Source organism: Scyliorhinus torazame, chromosome 19, assembly GCF_047496885.1.
Source record: "Scyliorhinus torazame isolate Kashiwa2021f chromosome 19, sScyTor2.1, whole genome shotgun sequence".
NCBI lineage: Eukaryota > Metazoa > Chordata > Chondrichthyes > Carcharhiniformes > Scyliorhinidae > Scyliorhinus > Scyliorhinus torazame.
The window spans coordinates 47,365,298-47,387,262 of NC_092725.1; the positions used below are offsets into that span (position 1 = coordinate 47,365,298).

Below are 21,965 nucleotides of genomic sequence, written 5' to 3' on the forward strand. Positions count from 1 at the left end.
AGTGGATGTTGTCTATATGGACTTCAGTAAGGCCTTTGACAAGGCCCCTCATGGCAGACTGGTACAAAAGGTGAAGTCACATGGGATCCGGGGTGAGCTGGCAAGATGGATACAGAACTGGCTAGGCCATAGAAGGCAGAGAGTAGCAATGGAAGGATGCTTTTCTCATTGGAGGGCTGTGACGAGTGGTGTTCCACAGGGATCAGTGCTGGGACCGTTGCTGTTTGTAGTATATATAAACGATTTGGAGGAAAATGTAACTGGTCTGATTAGTACGTTTGCAGAAGACACAAATTGGTGGAATTGCGGATAGCAATGAGGACTGTCAGAGGATACAGCAGGATTTAGATCGTTTGGAGACTTGGGCGGAGAGATGGCAGATGGAGTTTAATCCAGACAAATGTGATGTAATGCATTTTGGAAGGTCGAATGCAGCTAGGGAATATACAGTGAATGGCAGAACCCTCCAGAGTATTGACGGTCAGAGTGATCTAGGTGGACAGGTCCACAGGTCACTGAAAGGGGCAACACAGGTGGAGAAGGTAGTCAAGAAGGCATACGGCATGCTTGCCTTCATTGGCCGGGGCATTGGGTATAAGAATTGGCAAGTCATGTTGCAGCTGTATAGAACCTTAGTTAGGCCACACTTGGAGTATAGTGTTCAATTCTGGTCGCCACTACCAGAAGGATGTGGAGGCTTTAGAGAGGGTGCAGAAGAGATTTACCAGGTTGTTGCCTGGTATGGAGGACATTAGCTATGAGGAGCAGTTGAAGAAACTCGGTTTGTTCTCACTGGAACGACGGAGGTTGAGGGGCGACCTGTTAGAGGTCTACAAAATTATGAGGGGCATAGACAGAGTGGATAGTCAGAGGCTATTTCCCAGGGTAGAGGGGTCAATTACTAGGGGACATAGGTTTAAGGTGTGAGGGGCAAGTTTAAGTGAGATGTACGAGGCACGTTTTTTACACAGAGGGTGTCTGGAACTCGCTGCCGGAGGAGGTGGTGGAAATGGGACGATAGTGACATTTAAGGGGCATCTTGACAAATACATGAATAGGATGGGAATGGAGGGAAACGGACCCGGGAAGTGTAGAAGATTTTAGTTTAGATGGGCAGCATGGTCGGCATGGGCTTGGAGGGCCAAAGGGCCTGTTCCTGTGCTGTACTTTTCTTTGTTCTTTGTTCTTATTCACAACCAGTCTGTTTCCTGTCAGCCGACTTTGTATTATTGCTGCCACTGTAACTTTTTCTTCCATGGACTTTATCCTCACTGCATAGCTATTATGTGCCACCGATCGTCGGGCCGTCCTCTCTGAAGGAGGACCTCCTTCCTTCCGCGGCCCCGCAAGATCCATCCGCCATCTTCTTGCGGGGCGGACTTAGAGAGGACGGCAACCACGCATGCGCGGGTTGGGGCCGGCCAACCCGCGCATGCGCGGATGACGCCCCTTATGCGGCGCCGGCTGCGTCATCTATGCGGCGACGCCTTTACGCGGGCGACAAGGCCTGGTGCGTGTAGATGACGCGGCCCCGATCCTGGCCCATTGTCAGGGCCTGAATCGGTCGGGACCGGGGCCATTTCGCGCCGTCGTGAACCTCGACGGCGTGGCCACTTCGGCGAGGGAGTGGAGAATCCCGCCCCTCATCTTTTGCTATAACTCAGCATCTTTGTTGAAGGTAAGTACAAAGTACTCATTTTGTACCTCAGACACTAGCGTTCGGAGCACAGCTCCTTCCTCAGGCTCCTTCCTCATTCACCTGAAAGCTCCGAAAGCTAGTGATTTGAAACAAACCTGTTGGACTTTAACATGACGTTGTAAGACTTCTTACTGTGCCCACCAGTCCAACGCCGGCATCTCCACATCGTGACTTAAATGTGCATAAGAGACTTTTGGATTCATCTTCAGGTTAATTGCCTTCTCATATTCTTTCTTTGTTCATCATATTACCTTTTGAACTTCCTCTTTGAACCTATAGTCAAACTTGTTTTCAGCTTGACATCTGTCAAGTGGGCCCTTTTTTGGCTTCATTTTGAGCTCTATCTCTTTCCGTCATCCAGGAAACTATGGCTTTGCACCCCTTGTGGGAATATGCAGTAAGCCCCATTTTAAGTCGCTCCATTTTAAATTGCTCCAGTTAACAACATGGATATAATGGGCACTTAGTATGTCAGTATGTGCACTTTGCGCTGGGATTTCAGTTTTAGCATCATTTCACACAGTAGCATCATGCAAGCCAGTCAGTGCCACATTGGAGTGGCTTGTCCTGCTTGTCAACTCTCTCACTTGCTACTTCATTCCTGCTCCCCGATCTTCCAATTCACTGCTTCTCCTATTCCTGAACCCTCCTACTTACTGGAGTTTCCACATGGAAGAGGATGTGTACTTCACCAAACCAATGTGCCCTAACCGCCCTTACCCTTTTACCTGTCAACCTTTAACTCCATTGCAGTCATTCCATTCCTTTTCCCTCCACCAAAATGAGTCTCCTTCCAGTTGAGTATTTTCACATTTGATTTCCTTTGTTCTTTTCACTAACTATTCTAAGCCTAATTAAATGGTAAGAAGTCTTACAACACCAGATTAAAGTCCAACAGGTTTGTTTGGAATCAGTAGCTTTTGGAGCGCAGCTCCTTCATCAGGTGTTGTAAGACTTCTTACTGCGCCCACCCCAGTCCAACGCCGGCATCTCCACAGCAGAATTAAACGGTGATCACTGTTCCTCAAATGCTTTCCCATTGAAACATGCTCTGTTTTCCTTCTTTCATTTCCCAGAACTAAATTGAGCGCTGCTTCATTCCTCTTTGGGCTGGTAACGTTAAGTCTCCTTGTGCATATTTCAGGAACCTCTCCTCCTCTATTTTCCCGTTGTGTTACAATAATTTATATCTGCTCTTAGCACTTCTAATATGTTTCTGTATCTTCCATTTTCCTGCAGATTTATACTTCTATCTCTCTGCAGAATATGCTGGTCTATTCCACATACTGAGCATTGCGATAGCCCCTTTGTTATGCCTAAACAGATTTTCTTTGACTCTCCAGGTACATCATTCATCTCCAATGTTGCAACTATCTTTTATCAATATTGCCACGTTTCTTTTTTCTTTCTCCTGGTCTTTCTTGAATACATTGGAGCCAGGAATATTAAGTTCCCAAACCTCCCTTGTTTGACGTCTTATTGCCACAATATCATAAACCTATATGACTACTTATGTTTCCTGCTCAGTAACCTTAATTACTGCATGCTGGCCATTTTCAAACATGTATCAACATCTGCCTCAATGCTACAGTTCCCCCATGTCTGAGCTTTGCTATTTCTGAGCTATGTTTTTTATACCCTAATACTGATTGTCTCTTTCCCCCCTCACCCTAGTCCTCTGTAAACTTTGTTTTTCCATTTATACTGTTTCATTCTGTAGTCCTCTCCCCTTGCCAAATTAGTTTGAACCCTCTCCCACAACACTAGATTACCCACCCTCAAGGACAATGATCCCAGCCCTGTGGAGCTGCAACTTCACATTGTTCAGATCCCTGTTGATCAGTACAATTATTAATATCCCAAGGGATTTGAAGCTTTCCCACAAGCGCCATCCCTTCAGTTCCATGCTAACCTGTCTTATCTTGCTGTTCCTATACCCACGAGCATGTAGCTCTGGGAGTAATTAAAAGATTATCACCTTTGAGGTCCTGCTTCCCTTTCTCCTCAAAATGTTCTGTACCCAGTGACATTGTTTACCCTGGCACCAGGGAGAGACACAACTTGTAGGACCTATGTTTGCAGTTTCAGAAATAATTATATATCTGCTGATTATCTTCATTATATATCATCCATTTCTACACTTTTGTGCCCTCCCATGTCGTCATTTCCCCCACGTGCCATGAATGTTCTCCAGATTGTACTCCCCAGTAATGTAGTCACCCTCACCTGCATTCACTGCTGGAAACCAGTCTGAAAGTGACTCCTGGAGCATTCTTTTTTAAAATAAATTTAGAGTACCCAATTCATTTTTTCCAATTAAGGGGCAATTTACCATGGCCAATCTACCTAACCTGCACATCTTTTGGGTTGTGGGGGCGAAACCTACGCAAACACGGGGAGAATGTGCAAACTCCACACGGACAGTGACCCAGAGTCGGGATCGAACCTGGAACCTCGGCACCTTGAGGCTGCAGGGCTAACCCACTGCGCCACCGTGCTGCCCCTCTCCTGGAGCATTCTTGTACTGCCTGCTTCTCCGACTTTGCCAGATCGCTATCAACTTGGTATCTTCTGGCCCTCACTAATTGCAGGATGACCAGCTCCTGGAATGTGCGACCCAGGAAATTTTTCACTCTTTCATATGGCCTTCAGTGATGCCAGCAGGTTCGAGCGGTTCGCAATACTTAATGCAAAGTACCTTGAATGTCCTATGCAGTGCAACCAGTGTAGGCAACATGTCTCAGCTAATTTATTGTTATATTATGTTTTTGTATGTGTGTATTCATAAATTATATACTTATGGGGACAGTAGCATAGTGGCAATACTGAAGCTACTAATTAGACAACAAATTTTACTGGTAATCCAGCCATTTGGACCAATGCTCAGAAGACATGAATTCAAATCCCACCATAGAATCATAGAATTTATAGTACCGAAGGAGGCCATCCGGCCCATCGAGTCTGCACTGGCTCTTGGAAAGAGCACCCTACCCAAGCCCATACCTCCACCCTATCCCCATAACCCAGTAACCCCATCAAACCTTTTTTGGACACTGAGGGCAATTTAGCATGGCCAGTTCACCTAACCTGCACGTCTTTGGACTGTGGGAGGAAACCGGAGCATCCAGAGGAAATCCACGCAGACACGGGGAGAACGGGCAGACTCCGCACAGACGGTGACCCAAGCCGAGAATGGAACCTGGGACCCTGGAGCTGTGAAGCAAGTGCTAACCACTGTGCTACCATGCCGCCCCATGACAGCGGGGGGAAATTAGATTTAATTCATAGAGCTGGAATAAAAAGCTAATCCCAGTCATGACCATTGACCTATGAGATTGTCATGAAAATCCATCTGGTTCACCCAAGGGCTCAGGTGAGGAAATGTGCCATCCTTACCTGCCTCTAGATCATAACGATGTGATTTACTCTTAATTACCCTTTGAAGTGGCCTAACAAGTCACTCATTTGTACCAAAATGCTGGAGAGAAGTCAAATAAGAAGTGGATAAACCATCCTGCATTGGCCTAGGTACATCCTCCCCAGTCAACCCGACAACATCCTTGTTACGAACATCCGAGGGCTTGCTCCAAAATTGCCAAAGCCTAATCTAGTTGTATTCAAAGAATCAGATCTCAGGTTAATGTCACTGACGACTCAATGGTATGACCAGTCCCCATTGGCAGGATAGTCGAACCAGAGGTGGCAACACAGTGCTATACATTCGGAATGAAGTGGTCCTGGGAGTCCTAACAGTGAAATCTCTGCTGGTTACCATCTACTGGCATTCAGCAATTGATGAATCAGTGCTCCTCCATATTGAACACCACTTGGAAAAAGCATTTAAGGTAGCAAGGGGACAGAATGTACTCTAGGTGGGGACTTCAATGGCCATCACCAAGAGTTGCTTAGTAGTGCCTTGGCTGACCGAGCTGGTGGAGTCCTGAAAGAAATATCTGCCAGACTGGGTCTGCGGCAGGTGGTGACAGACCTCACCCTCAACAATCTACCTGTCACAGATGAAAATGTGAAATGCCTGTATTGATGGAAGTAACCATCACACGCTCCTTGTGGAGACTACGTTCTCCCTTCACAATGAGGAAACATACCGCCCTGTGTGTGGCCCTATCACCGTGTTAAATGGTATTGATTCAGAACAGATCTATAACTCAAATATGGACATCCATGAAAAGCTGTGGGCCATCAGCAGCAGCAGAATTGTATTTGAACACAATGTGTAGCCTCATGGCTCAGCTTAACCCTCATTACCATTACCATTTAACCAGAGGATTAACTTCGGTTCAAAGAGTGTAGGGGAACATGCCAGAAGCTGGAACAGGCATAGCTAAAAAGGAGATCCCAACATAGTGAAGCTGCAGCTTCTGTATAAACAGCAGAAGCAGCATGCAATAGACGAGGCTAAGAGATCCCACAGTCATCGCGTCAGATCAAAGCTCTGCAATCCCACCACCCCGTCATGAATGATGTTGGACAATTAAACAACTAACCGGAGGAGGAGGCTCCACATCGACAGTGATGCCGGTGCCCAACATTCTGTGCAAAAGTCGAGGCTGAAGCATTTGAAGCGATCTACAGCCAGAAATGCTGAGTGAATGATTCATCTCCGCCTCCTGAGGTCTCCAGCATTATAGATGCCAGTCTTCAGTCAATTCAGTCCACTTCATGTAACATTGGATGAATAAAGAAATGCATGTACATGTTTTAGTTCAGTACCCGCCTTTAAACTTTTACTTGTGTTTATGTGATTAAGTTCCCTTCAATTAAAGTGCTTTGATCTCTCCTCTTACCCTTCTGCTGATATTCCTCAGTTTAAATTGCTTTGAACCTCCTTTCCCTTTTACCGCTAATTCCCACTCCCAAAGAATTTCTGGCTTCACACCCGAAATTCACTGTCTGTTCTTAGCCTTTAAAATCACAAAATCTAATACCATGTCCATGCCCCACTAGCTGCGAGTGACCATGTCACAGAGCACACAAACGTTATTTAGTTTAATAAGTCAATCACTCAAAATTCTGAAGCTTAATTCTCTCGAGAACATATTGTATATTTAGAGCATCATATTTAGAAATTGGCTATTTGTGTTGGGATGTTGAGATGGTTGGCTATTGAAATCCAAAGCTTTTATTTTGTTACAATGGTGAGTTAGAAATTCTTGTGTCACCTTACCTGCTCCTTCTGTTCCACAGATACTTGAGCCATGGGAACACCAACCCTGATCTGTCATTTGAAAGTGCAAAGATTCTATGTTACATCTCGCGTTATCCAAACATCCAGGTGAAGCTGGTGGGTGACTTCACTCAGGACCAGGTGAGATGCACAACGTGTGACTGCCATGATCTGTTCTAAAACCTGGGCCACATTACTTTTGCTCATTGTCCATGGGTGTGAATTGCTCTTGATCTGAAAGCTGAGTCTGTGGTAAACTGCATTCTTGATGAGGCCGTGTGGTACAGTGAGTATTTAGCCTTTTGCACTTGGACTTAAAATCAATCCAGGCTAATGAGATCATTGTTTCCACTATCTGTTCGTTGTCCAGTTTCAAGTGACAAAGAGCCACAAAGCTGTCATAATGTGGCAATAGTTTACTTAAGCTGTGTCGCCTTCTTGGTAACGGGTTTTCAAGTTGGAAAATGTAATTTGCCGTTTGAAGGTTGCTGCCTCTCTCCCAGCAGGTAGAAGAAAGAATGTTCTCCTAATCTTTGCTTCACAACCAGCGACAGCAATGGCCAACCGCTGATGTGCTCCCAACAAGGGCTGCCCATCTTCCCTGTCTCTAACATCGCCCAACCGTCACGAGCATTAGCCTCAAACTACTATCCATAAACCAAAGCCAAAACCACGCTGGAATCTGTGGAAGGGCGAATATTAGAAACCACCATTATCAGAAGTGGATTTAAATAAGAAGATGCATAATAATAACACTCTGTAACACATATACAATATAAAAACAGGAAATGCTGGACTGATCACAACTGGTGAAATGTCATAGCTCTGAAACATTAACTCTGGTTCTCTCTCCACTCATGCTGCCAGACCTGCTGAGTATTTCCAACATTTTTTATTTCACGTTTCCAGCATCTGCAGTGTTTTGTGCTTCCCCCATATTTCATGCTGTGTCTGCAAAAGAATCTGCAATAAAAGGATAAAAATGGAATCTTGTATCTCTCTGCTTATTTGTATGTGCATTGTGTGAGAGTATCCCTGCTGACACTGATTCATTCTTGTCTTTTGTGCAGACTGCCAGTGAAACATTGATGTCTGGTTTTGTGGACTGCCTGGACAGTGAAGGAGCCGAAGAAATGATTCAGACTGACGCTGGTATGTACTGTTATGGAGAGTGATGAGATTGAAAACAATATAGGAAGACACCAGAAAATTCACTTCCAGCTAGGTAGCTATTTATATTGGAATTGGCAGACCTGCGTAGCCATGTATCTTTGCGAAGATCAATCTGACAACACAGAGCTATAGCTCCAAATTGTAAATAGATGGCATTCAAATACTACTGGACATTTGTACAAATGGGTGTCTGTCCTACACAAGGGCTTTAAATTAGGTGGGCTTTACTCTGCTTCCATGTCATTTTTATATAAAATATTTATTTTGTCTGAATTGTGGGGGTGTCTTGACTACAGTTCCATACACACATGCGGTTATCATCAGTCAGCACAACCTATGCAGAATGTGTTACAATATGTTCCAGCTATTGTTGCTCTCTCCTTCCTGACTCCCACTACCTTATCTCCTGCATGTTCCTTGTCCCCCATTGCTTACTGCTTCATTTTGCTGTTTCTTGACTCTAATCTCTGCTTCCACTGCTCAGCTTCTGTTACTCTCACACCAGATTCTGCCTCCCCAGTGCCTTGATTCCTGCTGTTATTGCCCCCTGACTCTTAACTCCTGTTATTAGTAAAATATTTTCTTTTTGTTGCATCGACAAGTGTTTTCTCATTGCAGGCATTGTACCAGAGAAGAAAAGTACCCTGGTCAGACACAACACCAAAATTCACATCCTGAGCTTGCTGATAAACTCCTTGGATTTGAAGGCACCCAACCTGGCCTTCTACTTGCTGGGCTATGAGCTGCGAAAGCCAGTGAATGCCACCAATCTGCAAGACCCGGGTAACGTCAGCTTCACTCTTATTCCTCCCGTGTTTTCGCAAAAATGTTCTGTTTCTCTATTTCAAAGGAGATGATTGTTAGAAAGTGAGTTTTGTTTAGTTCGGCCCATACATCTGCTGAAACACTCCAATTTGTCTTTCATTTGGAAAGACCCACATTAGCAACTGTGAACTGTCTTCAGCCTCTCCCTGACAAAGCTTTGAATCTAATTATGAATATAGATATCAATTTAATAATACGAGGTGGTAATGATGCAGCATGATATTCCATTCCTTCCGTTGCGTCCAACTGCTGCTTCCCCCACCTGCAGTCAGCCTACCGGCAGGCACGGTAGCATAGTGGTTAGCACAGTTGATTCACAGCTCCATGGTCCCAGGTTCGATTCCCGGCTTGGGTCACTGTCTGTGCGGAGTTTGCACTTTATCCCCGTGTGTGCGTGGGTTTCCTCCGGGTGCTCTGGTTTCCTCCCACAGTCCAAAGATGTGCAGGTTAGGTGGATTGGCCATGCTAAATTGCCCCTTAGTGTCCAAAAAGTTTAGGTGGGGTTACTGGGTTACGGTGATAGGGTGGAGGTGTGAGCTTCAGTAGGGTGCTCTTTCCAAGGGCCTGTGCAGATGGGCCGAACGACCTCCTTCTGCACTGTAAATTCTATAATACCCTTCCCACAGTGTTCCGACTGAACAATAAGTTTGTGGAATGTTGGAAATGGTTTAAGTTTGCATTAATATAGATTTCTTTTTATATAAATAAGGAGTTCTTGGTTGTCCACGGACCTGCCTTCACTCCATTTTAAATATTCTTGAGAAGGGCACTGAAGGAAGGAATGGACCTCTCGCTGTCAAGGAGTCTCCACATTTAGCTGAACTTTGCTATCAGGTAGGACTGACCTTTTCTTTCCCCTCACTCATTTGAGGCAAATAACAAAGAACAACAAAGAAATGTACAGCACAGGAACAGGCCCTTCGGCCCTCCAAGCCCGTGCCGACCATACTGCCCGACTAAACTACAATCTTCTACACTTCCTGGGTCCGTATCCTTCTATTCCCATCCTATTCATATATTTGTCAAGATGCCCCTTAAATGTCCCTATCGTCCCTGCCTCCACTACCTCCTCCGGTAGTGAGTTCCAGGCACCCACTACCCTCTGCGTAAAAAACTTGCCTCGTACATCTACTCTAAACTTTGCCCCTCTCACCTTAAACCTATGCCCCCTAGTAATTGACCCCTCTACCCTGGGGAAAAGCCTCTGACTATCCACTCTGTCTATGCCCCTCATAATTTTGTATACCTCTATCAGGTCGCCCCTCAACCTCCTTCGTTCCAGTGAGAACAAACCGAGTTTATTCAATCGCTCCTCATAGCTTATGCCCTCCATACCAGGCAACATTCTGGTAAATCTCTTCTGCACCCTCTCTAAAGCCTCCACATCCTTCTGGTAGTGTGGCGACCAGAATTGAACACTATACTCCAAGTGTGGCCTAACTAAGGTTCTATACAGCTGCAACATGACTTGCCAATTCTTATACTCAATGCCCCGGCCAATGAAGGCAAGCATGCCGTATGCCTTCTTGACTACCTTCTCCACCTGTGTAGCCCCTTTCAGTGATCTGTGGACCTGTACTCCTAGATCTCTTTGACTTTCAATACTCTTGAGGGTTCTACCATTCACTGTATATTCCCTACCTGCATTAGCCCTTCCAAAATGCATTACCTCACATTTGTCCAGGTTAAACTCCATCTGCCATCTCTCCGCCCAAGTCTCCAGACAATCTAAATCCTGCTGTATCCTCAGACAGTCCTCATCGCTATCCGCAATTCCACCAACCTTTGTGTCGTCTGCAAACTTACTAATCAGACCAGTTACATTTTCCTCCAAATCATTTATATATACTACAAAGAGCAAAGGTCCCAGCACTGATCCCTGTGGAACACCACTGGTCACAGCCCTCCAATTAGAAAAGCATCCCTCCATTGCTACCCTCTGCCTTCTATGGCCTAGCCAGTTCTGTATCCACCTTGCCAGTTCACCCCTGATCCCGTGTGACTTCACCTTTTGTACTAGTCTACCATGAGGGACCTTGTCAAAGGCCTTACTGAAGTCCATATAGACAACATCTACTGCCCTACCTGCATCAATCATCTTAGTGACCTCCTCGAAAAACTCTATCAAGTTAGTGAGACACGACCTCCCCTTCACAAAACCGTGCTGCCTCTCACTAATACGTCCATTTGCTTCCAAATGGGAGTAGATCCTGTCTCGAAGAATTCTCTCCAGTAATTTCCCTACCACTGAAGTAAGGCTCACCGGCCTGTAGTTCCCGGGATTATCCCTGCCACCCTTCTTAAACAGAGGAACAACATTGGCTATTCTCCAGTCCTCCGGGACATCCCCTGAAGACAGCGAGGATCCAAAGATTTCTGTCAAGGCCTCAGCAATTTCCTCTCCAGCCTCCTTCAGTATTCTGGGGTAGATCCCATCCGGCCCTGGGGACTTATCTACCTTAATATTTTTTAAGACACCCAACACCTCGTCTTTTTGGATCACAATGTGACCCAGGCTATCTACACCCCCTTCTCCAGACTCAACATCTACCAATTCCTTCTCTTTGGTGAATACTGATGCAAAGTATTCATTTAGTACCTCGCCCATTTCCTCTGGCTCCACACATAGATTCCCTTGCCTATCCTTCAGTGGGCCAACCCTTTCCCTGGCTACCCTCTTGCTTTTTATGTAAGTGTAAAAAGCCGTGGGATTTTCCTTAACCCTATTTGCCAATGACTTTTCATGACCCCTTCTAGCCCTCCTGACTCCCTGCTTAAGTTCCTTCCTACTTTCCTTATATGCCACACAGGCTTCGTCTGTTCCCAGCCTTTTAGCCCTGACAAATGCCTCCTTTTTCTTTTTGACGAGGCCTACAATATCATTCGTCATCCAAGGTTCCCGAAAATTGCCGTATTTGTCTTTCTTCCTCACAGGAACATGCCTGTCCTGTATTCCTATCAACTGACACTTGAAAGCCTCCCACATGTCAGATGTTGATTTGCCCTCAAACATCCGCCCCCAATCTATGCTCTTCAGTTCCCGCCTAATATTGTTATAATTAGCCTTCCCCCAATTTAGCACATTCATCCTCGGACCACTCTTATCCTTGTCCACCAGTACTTTAAAACTTACTGAATTGTGGTCACTGTTACCGAAATGCTCCCCTACTGAAACATCTACCACCTGGCCGGGCTCATTCCCCAATACCAGGTCCAGTACCGCCTCTTCCCTAGTTGGACTGTTTACATATTGTTTTAAGAAGCCCTCCTGGATGCTCCTTACAAACTCTGCCCCGTCTAAGCCCCTGGCACTAAGTGAGTCCCAGTCAATATTGGGGAAGTTGAAGTCTCCCATCACCACAACCCTGTTGTTTTTACTCTTTTCCAAAATCTGTCTACCTATCTGCTCCTCTATCTCCCGCTGGCTGTTGGGAGGCCTGTAGTATACCCCCAACATTGTGACTGCACCCTTCTTATTCCTGATCTCTACCCATATAGCCTCACTGCCCTCTGAGGTGTCCTCTCGCTGTATAGCTGTGATACTCTCCTGAACAAGTAGCGCAACTCCGCCTCCCCTTTTACATCCCCCTCTATCCCGCCTGAAACATCTAAAACCTGGAACGTTTAGCTGCCAATCCTGCCCTTCCCTCAACCAGGTCTCTGTAATGGCAACAACATCATAGTTCCAAGTAGTAATCCAAGCTCTAAGTTCATCTGCCTTACCCGTAATGCTCCTTGCATTAAAACATATGCACTTCAGGCCACCAGACCCGCTGTGTTCAGCAACTTCTCCCCGTCTGCTCTGCCTCAGAGCCACACTGTCCATATTCCCTAGTTCTCCCTCAACGCTCTCACCTTCTGACCTATTGCTCCCGTGCCCACCCCCCTGCCATACTAGTTTAAATACTGAGTGGGTAGATTATTTGCATTTGTTTCAGTGAGACATTGCAATATATATTCTGTCACATCTGTGACAAGATCACAATTTATTGCCCATCCATAATTACCCTTGAAAGGGTGGTGAGGAGCTGCCTCCTTGAATTGCTGCAGTCCATGTGGTGTAGGTATACCCACAGTGCTCTTAGGAAGGGGTTTTGACCCAACAGCAGTAAAGGAACGGCAATATATTTCTGAGTCAAGTGGTGAGTGGCTTTGAGGGGAAATTACAGGTGCAGATGTTTCCGTGTACCTGCTGCCTGTGTCCATCAAGGTGGTAGAGGGTGGGGGTTTGGAAGATGTTGTCAATGGATGGAGCCTTGGTGAGTTACTGCAGTGCACCTTGTAGATGGTACATACTGCTATTGCTGTGCTTTGCTGGTGGAAAGAGTGAATGTTTGTGGATGGGGTGTCAATGAAGCAGGTTGCATTGTCCTGGATGGTATTGAGCTTCTTGAGTGCTTTTGGAACTGCACTCATCCAGGGAATGGAGAGTGTTTCAACATGCTCTTGACTTTGCACTATGAGTAACAAAGACAGCAATGTTTCTGCTTCGGGTTCAAGACTGGCTGTCTCCATTTAGATCCATACAATGCAGAAGAAAGTGAATGGGCCAAACGGGTCTGCACTGACAGTCTGAAAGGGCACGCTACCTCGGCCCACTCCCCTGCCCTATCCCCGTAACCCCATAACCCCGCCTAACCTGCACATCTTTGGACTGTGGGAGGAGACTGTAGCACTGGGAGGAAATCCACACAGTCACTGGGAGAAAGTGCAAACTCCACACAGTCACCCAAGGACAGAATTGAACCCAGGTCCCTCTTCTCTTCGCTCTTCCAATCCGATATCAAAATAGTTTTCGATTAACGTTTCCTTCCCAAAGCACAGCCCTATCGCAAGATGAATGACATGGGTTTTGTATCTAGATAGAAATATTTTAGCTCAGTGGGCTAAACAGCTAGTTTGTGATGCAGACCAAGACCAACAGCACGGATTCAATTCCCGTACCAGCTGAGAATTCTGAATTCTCCCTCTCTGTATCCGAACAGGCGCTGGAATGTGGCAACTAGGGGCTTTTCACAGTAACTTCATTGCAGTGTTAATTTAAGTCTGCTTGTGACAATAAAGATTGTTTATTATTATTAATTAGCTACCTTCTAGACACCCGCCCCCCCCACTGAAACCTCCAAATCTTATTTTATCTTGGTATTAAATAAACTGTTTAAATTGTAACCATTTATGATGGCTGACATTCCGAATCCCTATGAGACTTGGCAAGTAGCGACTTACCCACAGTCATCACAAGTACTCTCGCCATTATCCACAAGTGCAAATGTACCTCCTTCCCAGTGAAACATCCTGGGGCCCCCTTTAGAACATAGAACATTACAGAGCAGTACAGGCCCTTCGGCCCTCGATGTTGCGCCGACCTATGAAACCACTCTAGATCCCATCTACACTATTCCCTGATCGTCCATATGTCTCTCCAATGACCATTTGAATGCCCTTCGTGTTGGTGAGTCCACTACTGTTGCAGGCAGGGCATTCCACGCCCTTACTACTCTCTGAGTAAAGAACCTACCTCTGACATCTGTCTTATATCTATCTCCCCTCAATTTAAAGCTATGTCCCCTCGTGCTGGACATCACCATCCGAGGAAGAAGGCTCTCACTGTCCACCCTATCTAATCCTCTGATCATCTTGTATGCCTCAATTAAGTCACCTCTTAACGTTCTTCTCTCTAACGAAAACAGCCTCAAGTCCCTCAGCCTTCCCTCATAAGATCTTCCCTCCATACCAGGCAACATCCTGGTAAATCTCCTCTGCACCCTTTCCAATGCTTCCACAACCTTCCTATAATGCGGCGACCTGAATTGCACTCAATACTCCAAATGCACCAGAGTTTTGTACAGCTGCAACATGACCTCATGGCTCCGAAACTCAATCCCTCTACCAATAAAAGCTAACACACCATGCGCCTTCTTAACAACCCTCTCAACCTGGGTGGCAACTTTCAGGGATCTATGTACATGGACACCGAGAACTCTCTGCTCATCCACACTACCAAGAATCTTGCCATTAGCCCAGTACTAACAAAGAACAAAGAAATGTACAGCACAGGAACAGGCCCTTTGGCCCTCCAAGCCCGTGCCGACCATGCTGCCCGACTAAACTACAATCTTCTACACTTCCTGGGTCCGTATCCTTCTATTCCCATCCTATTCATATATTTGTCAAGATGCCCCTTAAATGTCCCTTTCGTCCCTGCTTCCACTACCTCCTCCGGTAGCGAGTTCCAGGCACCCACTACCCTCTGCGTAAAAAACTTGCCTCGTACATCTACTCTAAACCTTGCCTCTCTCACCTTAAACCTATGCCCCCTAGTAATTGACCCCTCTACCCTGGGGAAAAGCCTCTGACTATCCACTCTGTCTATGCCCCTCATAATTTTGTATACCTCTATCAGGTCTCCCCTCAACCTCCTTCGTTCCAGTGAGAACAAACCGAGTTTATTCAATCGCTCCTCATAGCTAATGCCCTCCATACCAGGAAACATTCTGGTAAATCTCTTCTGCACCCTCTCTAAAGCCTCCACATCCTTCTGGTAGTGTGGCGACCAGAATTGAACACTATACTCCAAGTGTGGCCTAACTAAGGTTCTATACAGCTGCAACATGACTTGCCAATTCTTATACTCAATGCCCCGGCCAATGAAGGCAAGCATGCCGTATGCCTTCTTGACTACCTTCTCCACCTTTGTTGCCCCTTTCATAATTACCTGTAGCAACGACCTATACATACTATACAGTATATATTTACAACCCTGAGAGTCCTTCTGGTTCCTCCTCTTCCCCCCCCCCCAGCCCTCCCCTCCCCCCACCCCTCCCCCCCCCCCCCCTCTCTCCCCCCCCCCCCCCACCCCTCTTCCCCCCCCCCCCCCCCCCCCCCCCCCCCCCCCCCGATCCTGGGCTGCTGCTGCTGCCTTCTTTTTCCCATTCCGTCTATCTTTCTGCGAGGTATTCGACGAACGGTTGCCACCGCCTGGTGAACCCTTGAGCCGGCCCCCTTAGGACAAACTTAATCCGCTCTAGCTTTATAAACCCCGCCATGTCATTTATCCAGGTCTCCACCCCCGGGGGCTTGGCTTCTTTCCACATTAGCAATATCCTGCGCCGGGCTACTAGGGACGCAAAGGCCAAAACATCGGCCTCTCTCGCCTCCTGCACTCCCGGCTCTTGTGCAACCCCAAATATAGCCAACCCCCAGCTTGGTTCGACCCGGACTCCTACTACTTTTGAAAGCACCTTTGTCACCCCCATCCAAAACCTCTGTAGTGCCGGGCATGACCAAAACATATGGGTATGATTCGCTGGGCTTCTCGAGCACCTCGCACACCTATCCTCCACCCCAAAAAATGTACTGAGCCGTGCTCCAGTCATATGTGCCCTGTGTAATACCTTAAACTGAATCAGGCTTAGCCTGGCACACGAGGACGACGAGTTTACCCTGCTTAGGGCATCTGCCCACAGCCCCTCCTCGATCTCCTCCCCCAGCTCTTCTTCCCATTTCCCTTTTAGTTCATCTACCATAGTCTCCCCTTCGTCCCTCATTTCCCTATATATATCTGACACCTTACCATCCCCCACCCATGTCTTTGAGATCACTCTGTCCTGCACCTCTTGTGTCGGGAGCTGCGGGAATTCCCTCACCTGTTGCCTCGCAAAAGCCCTCAGTTGCATATACCTGAATGCATTCCCTTGGGGCAACCCATATTTCTTGGTCAGCGCTCCCAGACTCGCGAACTTCCCATCCACAAACAGATCTTTCAGTTGCGTTATTCCTGCTCTTTGCCACATTCCATATCCCCCATCCATTCCCCCCGGGGCAAACCTATGGTTGTTTCTTATCGGGGACCCCCCCAAGGCTCCAGTCTTCCCCCTATGCCGTCTCCACTGTCCCCAAATCTTCAGTGTAGCCACCACCACCGGGCTTGTGGTGTAGTTCCTCGGTGAGAACGGCAATGGGGCTGTCACCATAGCCTGTAGGCTAGTCCCCCTACAGGACGCCCTCTCTAATCTCTTCCACGCCGCTCCCTCCTCCTCTCCCATCCACTTACTCACCATTGAAATATTAGCGGCCCAATAATACTCACTTAGGCTCGGTAGTGCCAGCCCCCCCCTATCCCTGCTACGCTGTAAGAATCCCTTCCTCACTCTCAGGGTCTTCCCGGCCCACACAAAACCCATGATGCTCTTTTCAATCCTTTTAAAAAAAGCCTTCGTGATCACCACCGGGAGGCACTGAAACACAAAGAGGAATCTCGGGAGGACCACCATCTTAACCGCCTGCACCCTCCCTGCCATTGACAGGGATACCATATCCCATCTCTTGAAATCCTCCTCCATCTGTTCCACCAACCGCGTTAAATTTAACCTATGCAATGTGCCCCAATTCTTAGCTATCTGGATCCCCAGGTAACGAAAGTCCCTTGTTACCTTCCTCAGCGGTAGGTCCTCTATTTCTCTACTCTGCTCCCCTGGATGCACCACAAACAACTCACTTTTCCCCATGTTCAATTTATACCCTGAAAAATCCCCAAACTCCCCAAGTATCCGCATTATTTCTGGCATCCCCTCCGCCGGGTCCGCCACGTATAGTAGCAAATCGTCCACATACAAAGATACCCGGTGCTCTTCTCCTCCCCTAACTCCCCTCCACTTCTTGGAACCCCTCAACGCTATCGCCAGGGGCTCAATCGCCAGTGCAAACAATAATGGGGACAGAGGGCATCCCTGCCTTGTCCCTCTATGGAGCCGAAAATATGCAGATCCCCGTCCATTCGTGACCACGCTCGCCACTGGGGCCCTATACAACAGCTGCACCCATCTAACATACCCCTCTCCAAAACCAAATCTCCTCAACACCTCCCACAAATAATCCCACTCCACTCTATCAAATGCTTTCTCGGCATCCATCGCCACTACTATCTCCGTTTCTCCCTCTGGTGGGGCCATCATCATTATCCCTAACAACCTCCGTATATTCGTGTTCAGCTGTCTCCCCTTCACAAACCCAGTTTGGTCCTCGTGGACCACCCCCGGGACACATTCCTCTATTCTTATTGCCATTACCTTGGCCAGGACCTTGGCATCTACATTTAGGAGGGAAATAGGTCTCTAGGACCCGCATTGTAGCGGGTCCTTTTCCTTCTTTAAGAGAAGCGATATCGTTGCTTCAGACATAGTCGGGGGCAGTTGTCCCCTTTCCTTTGCCTCATTAAAGGTCCTCGTCAGTACCGGGGTGAGCAAGTCCACATATTTTCTATAGAATTCGACTGGGAATCCATCCGGTCCCGGGGCCTTTCCCGCCTGCATGCTCCTAATTCCTTTCACCACTTCTTCTACCTCGATCTGTGCTCCCAGTCCCACCCTTTCCTGCTCTTCCACCTTGGGAAATTCCAGCCGATCCAAGAAGCCCATCATTCTCTCCCTCCCATCCGGGGGTTGAGCTTCATATATTTTTTTATAAAATGTCTTGAACACTCCATTCACTCTCTCCGCTCCCCGCTCCATCTCTCCTTCCTCATCCCTCACTCCCCCTATTTCCCTCGCTGCTCCCCTTTTCCTCAATTGGTGTGCCAGCAACCTGCTCGCCTTCTCCCCATATTCGTACTGTACACCTTCCTCCATTGTGCCTCTGCAGTGCCTGTAGTCAGCAAGTCAAATTCTACATGTAGCCTTTGCCTTTCCCTGTACAGTCCCTCCTCCGGTGCTTCCGCATATTGTCTGTCCACCCTCAAAAGTTCTTGCAGCAACCGCTCCCGTTCCTTACTCTCCTGCTTCCCTTTATGTGCCCTTATTGATATCAGCTCCCCTCTAACCACTGCCTTCAACGCCTCCCAGACCACTCCCACCTGGACCTCCCCATTATCATTAAGTTCCAAGTACTTTTCAATGCACCCCCTCACCCTTAGACACACCCCCTCATCTGCCATTAGTCCCATGTCCATTCTCCAGGGTGGGCGCCCTCCTGTTTCCTCCCCTATCTCCAAGTCCACCCAGTGTGGAGCGTGATCCGAAATGGCTATAGCCGTATACTCCGTTCCCCTCACCTTCGGGATCAATGCCCTACCCAGCACAAAAAGTCTATTCGCGAGTAGACTTTATGGACATAGGAGAAAAACGAGAACTCCTTACTCCTAGGTCTGCTTCTACACCTCCCATCTGCTCCATAAAATCTTTAAGCACCTTGGCTGCTGCCGGCCTCCTTCCAGTCCTGGACTTCGACCTATCCAGCCCTGGTTCCAACACCGTATTAAAATCTCCCCCCATTATCAGCTTTCCCATCTCTAGGTCCGGAATGCGTCCTAGCATCCGCCTCATAAATTGGCATCATCCCAGTTCGGGGCATATACGTTTACCAAAACCACCGTCTCCCCCTGTAGTTTGCCACTCACCATCACGTATCTGCCCCCGTTATCCGTCACTATAGTCTTTGCCTCGAACATTACCCGCTTCCCCACTAATATAGCCACCCCCCTGTTTTTCGCATCTAGCCCCGAATGGAACACCTGCCCCACCCATCCTTTGCGTAGCCTAACCTGGTCTATCAGTTTCAGGTGCGTTTCCTGTAACATAACCACATCTGCCTTAAGTTTCTTAAGGTGTGCGAGTACCCGTGCCCTCTTTATCGGCCCGTTCAGCCCTCTCACGTTCCACGTGATCAGCCGAGTTGGGGGGCTTCCTACCCCCCCCCTTGTCGATTAGCCATCACCTTTTTCCAGCTCCTCACCCAGTTCCCACGCAGCTGTATCTCCCCCAGGCGGTGCCCCCCCGCCCATCCTCTCCCATACCAGCTCCCCCCTCTCCCCAGCAGCAGCAACCCAGTAATTCCCCCCTCCCACCCCCCCCCGCTAGATCCCCCGCTAGCGTAATTACTCCCCCCATGTTGCTCCCAGAAGTCAGCAAACTCTGGCTGACCTCGGCTTCCCCCCGTGACCTCGGCTCGCACCGTGCGACGCCCCCTCCTTCCTGCTTCTCTATTCCTGCCATGATTATCATAGCGCGGGAACCAAGCCCGCGCTTCTCCCTTGGCCCCGCCCCCAATGGCCAACGCCCCATCTCCTCCACCTCCCCTCCTCCCCCATCACCACCTGTGGGAGAGAGAAAAGTTACCACATCGCAGGATTAGTACATAAAACCCCTCTTTGCCCCCCACATTCGCCCCACCACTTTGTTCGAACGTTCTTTTTAATAACCCGCTCATTCCAGTTTTTCTTCCACAATAAAAGTCCACGCTTCATCCGCCGTCTCAAAGTAGTGGTGCCTCCCTCGATATGTGACCCACAGTCTTGCCGGTTGCAGCATTCCAAATATTATCTTCTTTTTATGAAGCACCGCCTTGGCCCGATTAAAGCTCGCCCTCCTTCTCGCCACCTCCGCACTCCAGTCTTGATAAACGCGGATCACCGCGTTCTCCCATTTACTGCTCCGAGTTTTCTTCGCCCATCTAAGGACCATTTCTCTATCCTTAAAACGGAGGAATCTCACCACTATGGCTCTGGGAATTTCTCCTGCTCTCGGTCCTCGCGCCATCACTCGGTATGCTCCCTCCACCTCCAACGGACCCGCCGGGGCCTCCGCTCCCATTAACGAGTGCAGCATCGTGCTCACATATGCCCCGACGTCCGCTCCCTCCACACCTTCAGGAAGACCAAGAATCCTCAGGTTGTTCCTCCTTGCGTTGTTTTCCAGTGCCTCCAACCTTTCCACACATCGTTTCTGATGTGCCTCCTGCGTCTCCGTCTTCACCACCAGGCCCTGTATATCGTCCTCATTCTCGGCTGCCTTTGCCTTCACGACCCGAAGCTCCCGCTCCTGGGTCTTTTGTTCCTCCTTTAGCCCTTCGATCGCCTGTAGTATCGGGGCCAACAGCTCTTTCTTCATTTCCTTTTTGATCTCTTCCACACAGCATTTCAAGAACTCTTGTTGTTCAGGGCCCCATGTTAAACTGCCACCTTCCGACGCCATCTTGGTTTTTGCTTGCCTTCCTTGCCGCTGTTCTAAAGGATCCACTGCAATCTGGCCACTCTCTCCTCCTTTTTCCATCCGTATCCAGGGGGGATTCCCTTCTGGTTTACCGCACAGTGTTTTTAGCCGTCAAAATTGCCGTTGGGGCTCCTATCAAGAGCCCAAAAGTCCGTTTCACAGGGAGCTGCCGAAACGTGCGACTCAGCTGGTCATCGCCGCACCCGGAAGTCCCTGTGTTGCCCCTTTCAATGACCTGTGGACCTGTACTCCTAGATCTCTTTGACTTTCAATACTCTTGAGGGTTCTACCATTCACTGTATATTCCCTTCCTGCATTAGCCCTTCCAAAATGCATTACCTCACATTTGTCCGGATTAAACTCCATCTGCCATCTCTCCGCCCAAGTCTCCAGACAATCTAAATCCTGCTGTATCCTCAGACAGTCCTCATCGCTATCCGCAATTCCACCAACCTTTGTGTCGTCTGCAAACTTACTAATCAGACCAGTTACATTTTCCTCCAAATCATTTATATATACTACAAAGAGCAAAGGTCCCAGCACTGATCCCTGTGGAACACCACTGGTCACAGCCCTCCAATTAGAAAAGCATCCCTCCATTGCTACTCTCTGCCTTCTATGGCCTAGCCAGTTCTGTATCCACCTTGCCAGCTCACCCCTGATCCCGTGTGACTTCACCTTTTGCACTAGTCTACCATGAGGTACCTTGTCAAAGGCCTTACTGAAGTCCATAGAGACAACATCTACTGCCCTACCTGCATCAATCATCTTAGTGACCTCCTCGAAAAACTCTATCAAGTTAGTGAGACACGACCTCCCCTTCACAAAACCGTGCTGCCTCTCACTAATACGTCCATTTGCTTCCAAATGGGAGTAGATCCTGTCTCGAAGAATTCTCTCCAGTAATTTCCCTACCACTGAAGTAAGGCTCACCGGCATGTAGTTCCCGGGATTATCCTTGCTACCCTTCTTAAACAGAGGAACAACATTGGCTATTCTCCAGTCCTCCGGGACATCTCCTGAAGACAGCGAGGATCCAAATATCTCTGTCAAGGCCTCAGCAATTTCCTCTCCAGCCTCCTTCAGTATTCTGGGGTAG

The 21,965-nt window shown here is 48.0% G+C and overlaps 1 protein-coding gene across 3 annotated transcripts in view; it reads left to right on the forward strand.

The window, feature by feature from the left end:
• The window catches only part of nup205 (nucleoporin 205), a 189,430-nt gene that overhangs the window by 77,933 nt on the left and 89,532 nt on the right, over nucleotides 1–21,965 (forward strand). For all 3 annotated transcript variants that reach the window (XM_072484243.1, XM_072484244.1, XM_072484245.1), the window contains exons 19-22: nucleotides 6,905–7,025; nucleotides 7,955–8,036; nucleotides 8,676–8,840; nucleotides 9,592–9,716. In XM_072484243.1, coding sequence (XP_072340344.1) covers nucleotides 6,905–7,025; nucleotides 7,955–8,036; nucleotides 8,676–8,840; nucleotides 9,592–9,716 — 493 coding nt within the window. The remainder of the gene's footprint in view (nucleotides 1–6,904; nucleotides 7,026–7,954; nucleotides 8,037–8,675; nucleotides 8,841–9,591; nucleotides 9,717–21,965) is intronic.